The sequence below is a fragment of the Echinops telfairi genome, unplaced genomic scaffold, assembly GCF_000313985.2.
Source record: "Echinops telfairi isolate 266 unplaced genomic scaffold, ASM31398v2 ScPeMD7_25;HRSCAF=90, whole genome shotgun sequence".
In the NCBI taxonomy this organism is placed as follows: Eukaryota; Metazoa; Chordata; class Mammalia; order Afrosoricida; family Tenrecidae; genus Echinops; species Echinops telfairi.
The window spans coordinates 32,947,790-32,951,858 of record NW_022103922.1 but is presented as its reverse complement, the minus strand read 5'-3'; the positions used below and the strand labels follow the sequence as shown (position 1 = coordinate 32,951,858).

Here is a 4,069-nt window from a genome sequence, read left to right as displayed (position 1 = left end):
TCTATCAGATGAAATATATTATTACTCATTTTTCCCTTTTTTCATGTTGCACTATCACAAACAGAGCCTTTACATCTCTAGCCAATTTTTTAAAATTCCCTTCCTAGAAGTGAAATTACTGAGTTGGAAAAGTACCAATTTACACCCCTTAGCAGTATACATAAGTGCCTTTAGCTCATGAATCTTGCCAGATGCTGAGTCATTTCTGATTCATTTTCAATCATGGCCAGCAATACTGCCATTGATAAACAGTGTGGGCAGAGGGGACATATGTAAAGAATGGAAATGATAGAAGGTTCTAGAACTTAATAGTAGTAATACTGTTGGGTGTGCCAGCAGCACACTGGCACCTTCTTTGATAGTTCAATAAATATCATCCTTACTGAAGACTGAACTTTGATGACCTCCGAGGGTTTAGCTCTGTATGGAAAGGGTACGGGCCATGTTATCTCTATCAGCTTCTAATTATGTACAGCCTTGTGGCTAAATATTCACATGATAATGTTGCCTCCAGTCAGATCTGAAGCAAAGATGCAAACCAGATGACGCAGCCTCAGGATATCTCTATATACTGGGGAGCAAAAATACATTCAAGTATGAAAAGGCTGGACTGCAGATCAGGCCTGCATGGAAGCATGACGTGCTGAGATTCAAGCAGGCAAAAAAACAGCATGCATCTCATGTTAGATAACATGAGGCCTCCGACCTTCAGTTGAGGGAACATCAAAATAAATATCCTTTGGGAGGTAATGCGAGGTTTCTCTGATAATGACTGCTCACACACACTCACTGCCATTGAGTCACTTCTGCTTCACAGCAACCCTATAGGACAGGGTAGAACTGCCACTGTGGGTTTCTGAGACTGGAACTTCTTCCCAGGAGCAATGAGCCTCTTCTTTCTCCCTCCAAGCAGCTGGTGGTTTCAAACTGCTGACCTTGCTATTAGCAACCCAACACATAACCACTACGCCACCAGGGATCCTGGCAATGATAATTCTAATCAGTTATTGATTGCTTACTATATGCTCCAGGTACTGTGCTAAGTACTTTATTTTATGTCAAATTATACTCAAAAGAGCTCTATGTCCCATTTTATAAATGATGAAAAGTATCTTGCTCAAGATTACACAGCTAATAAGGGGTGAAGCTGGGATTTGAAACCTAATATGCCTGTCTTCTTTCAAAATCGATGCTCTTAACCATTAAGTACTATTGCTTCATTATCTGGGAACTTAATGCTCATATTGGAAACACTGGCATGTAAATGCTATATATTTTGTAGAAAAATGCAAGGGTTCTTTTGTGTTCTTATTTTTACTCTAGTACATAAACTAATACTGACAAAATCAAAATTATATAAGATATAGGATATGGTTTCTAACTTCTTTTTCTTTTTGGCAGTTTTATAACTTGATAGTTGGCTATTACTTATCCTCCACATTGGATGTCCTTGGATCTTTGAAAGTGGTGACAGGCACAAAGGTAACGAATGCACAGAGATTGTTTGAATTTTATCCTTGTTTTCTGAGCAACCATATATAAATGCAGTATGGGATATCCCTTGCCGCATTATTTGAGTCCAGTGAGAATGCACACATCTGCTGCCCCCATCTTCTTTATTTCTAACACCCAATTCTCCTCGAGTGGCCAGGGTGCATGTTTCCTGAAGGCCATACCATGGATGCACTTGTAGATCTTAATGATCTATTCTCTAGTCATCACTTCACTGATAGTAGAATGAGCCTTCTTTCTCATCACCCTTCCTTATGGGGGCCATACCCAGACCAGGTTGGAGGGGGAAAAAAGCACAAAAGATTATGGGAGAAGAAAAGCAGTGGTTCTGTATACGATTTCCTAACTCATTACTAAATATATTTATTTCACTTCAATTCCTATCTTCTTCCAGGGAGCTCAGAGTAGGTAGGTAGGTAGGTAGGTAGGTAGGTAGGTAGATAGATAGATAGATAGATAGATAGATAGATAGATAGATAGATAGATAGATATAGATAAATCAATAGATATACTCCTCCCTCAACTCTTTCATCTTCAGAACAACTTCATGAAGTTCTTCGTCAGCACTATCTTGTAAAATCTGCTGCTGTTAGGTGCTGTCGAGTCAGTTCCAAATCACAGCAATGCTATGTACAACAGAATGAAACCCTGCTCTGTCCTGGGCCACCCTCACAACCGTTGTTATGTGTAAGTCCATTGTTGCAAACACTGTGTCAATCCATCTTCTTGTTAGTCATCCTCTTTTTCACCAACCTTTTACTTTCCCAAGCAGGATGTCCTTTACCACTGACTGCTCTCTGCTGATAACAGGTCCAAAGTACATAAGACTCCTTCCTCATGTCAAAGGCTCACTATACTGTACTTCTTCCAAGAAAAGTTTGTTCATTCATCCCTCAGTCCATGATAGTTCATTATTCGTAGCAAACACCTTCATTCAAATGTAGACAAATGGAGGACATTAGTACTACACTTTAAATATTTTCTTAGACTCCCCATTGCTTCCTGAGTGACAGGGATTTGCAGCAAGTTACTCAATCTCTCTATGACTCCATTTCCACATATGAATAATGGGAAAACAATAAGATTTACTGTCTAGCATTTTTATGAAGATTAAGTCATCTATTTTAGCTTTTAGAACAAATGGTATACTATAAAAACTGAATATATGTTAGCTCCTATGGTTTTTATTATTGCTAGTATTACTACAATAATTACTACCAGGATCACCACCACCTTCAACCTGTAGTTGATTGGGTTTGATATGTGATTCAGAAAAACTATATAATACAAAAGAAGCACACACACCTACACATCCCAAGATAAAATAGTGAGATAAAACAGATTCTAAGTCAATCCTCCAATGTCTCTTGAAGTCGTTTTGAGGAAAACTGAAGAAAAGGTAGTAATATTCCAACAATGCCTGAATCAAGAAAGACTCTGTGAGTTGTGGACAGGAAAAATGACAGGTTTTTCCCCAGCAGTTACTCATTTGTCAAACTTTACTGAGGTTCTCTGTGAAACAAGTATTACACCAAATGCTTGAAATAAAGACATACAACAAAAACCTGAAAGAATGACTATGTCTTTAAAAGCCATGTCTAAAACTCAAAGTCATAGAAAGACCAGGCTATCTGGGCAGATAAAGACTGATAGAACCCTTTAGGTCTGGAAATGAATTTACCTCCAGGGCTCAATTTTCAGCCAAACAATATACAGGTCTCTAAAGGGAGCTACAACACGTGTGAGATACACATCCCTTAGAATGATCGACCATCTGAGATCCAAGGAGCAGCATTTGCCCAAGGACAACGTTCAGAAGGATTCGGAAAGAAGAGGGACCGGAGACAGGGAACGCAGGGGATAAGTGGGACAGGAGACGATGATGCACTGAGAGGACTGCAATGAATGAGAGGGGACAAAACGTGTGTGAGTTGTTGAAGCCTTCAACTAATTCACAATTAAAAGTTTAAAAGAGAGAAAAATAGAGGTACGTTTTGTCAAGGAAATATACATAGATTACAATATATTGTAGGTTGTAAGATGAATGATGTGTTGGATGCTAGGCAAGCACAGTGGACAGGCACAAAACCTAGACTTTGGGGACGGAGGAAATAGCAGGACGATTTCCCAGAAATCAGGATATTTACTTTGAATCTTAGAATCAGTGGGACGCAGATGGAGAGGGAAGAGGTCAAAATCGTGCCCCTAGGGTACCAACTAGTAAGAGGAGAAAAAACATGAGCCCATTGCCCTCCCTACAGCCATCCATAACCAAAAAACCCCATCTAAAGCTAACTGACAGGTAATAGTTGGAGGTAAGGGCGTGAACAGGTATGCTTCTGGAAAACCTTCTGTCTCCAGACACCACATCCCTACCATTCCCAACTCAAAATATGGCAAGAACTGACATTGAAGGCTGAAATGCAGAAAACGGGCTTAGGGATACATTTCTCACTTACAACACTGGGCGGCAGCAGTGGGCAACAGCTTCCTTGGTCCCTCTTCTTGAACAGAATACTAGAAGAAAAAAGAAAATATATATATACACACACACACA

General features: G+C 39.6%; 1 protein-coding gene across 4 annotated transcripts in view; it reads right to left on the bottom strand.

Annotated features, from left to right (window-relative positions):
- Positions 1 to 4,069, bottom strand: part of UNC13B (unc-13 homolog B) — a 217,106-nt gene that overhangs the window by 137,921 nt on the left and 75,116 nt on the right. For all 4 annotated transcript variants that reach the window (XM_045289169.1, XM_004712397.3, XM_045289170.1 and 1 more), the window contains exon 7: positions 3,972 to 4,029. In XM_045289169.1, coding sequence (XP_045145104.1) covers positions 3,972 to 4,029 — 58 coding nt within the window. The remainder of the gene's footprint in view (positions 1 to 3,971; positions 4,030 to 4,069) is intronic.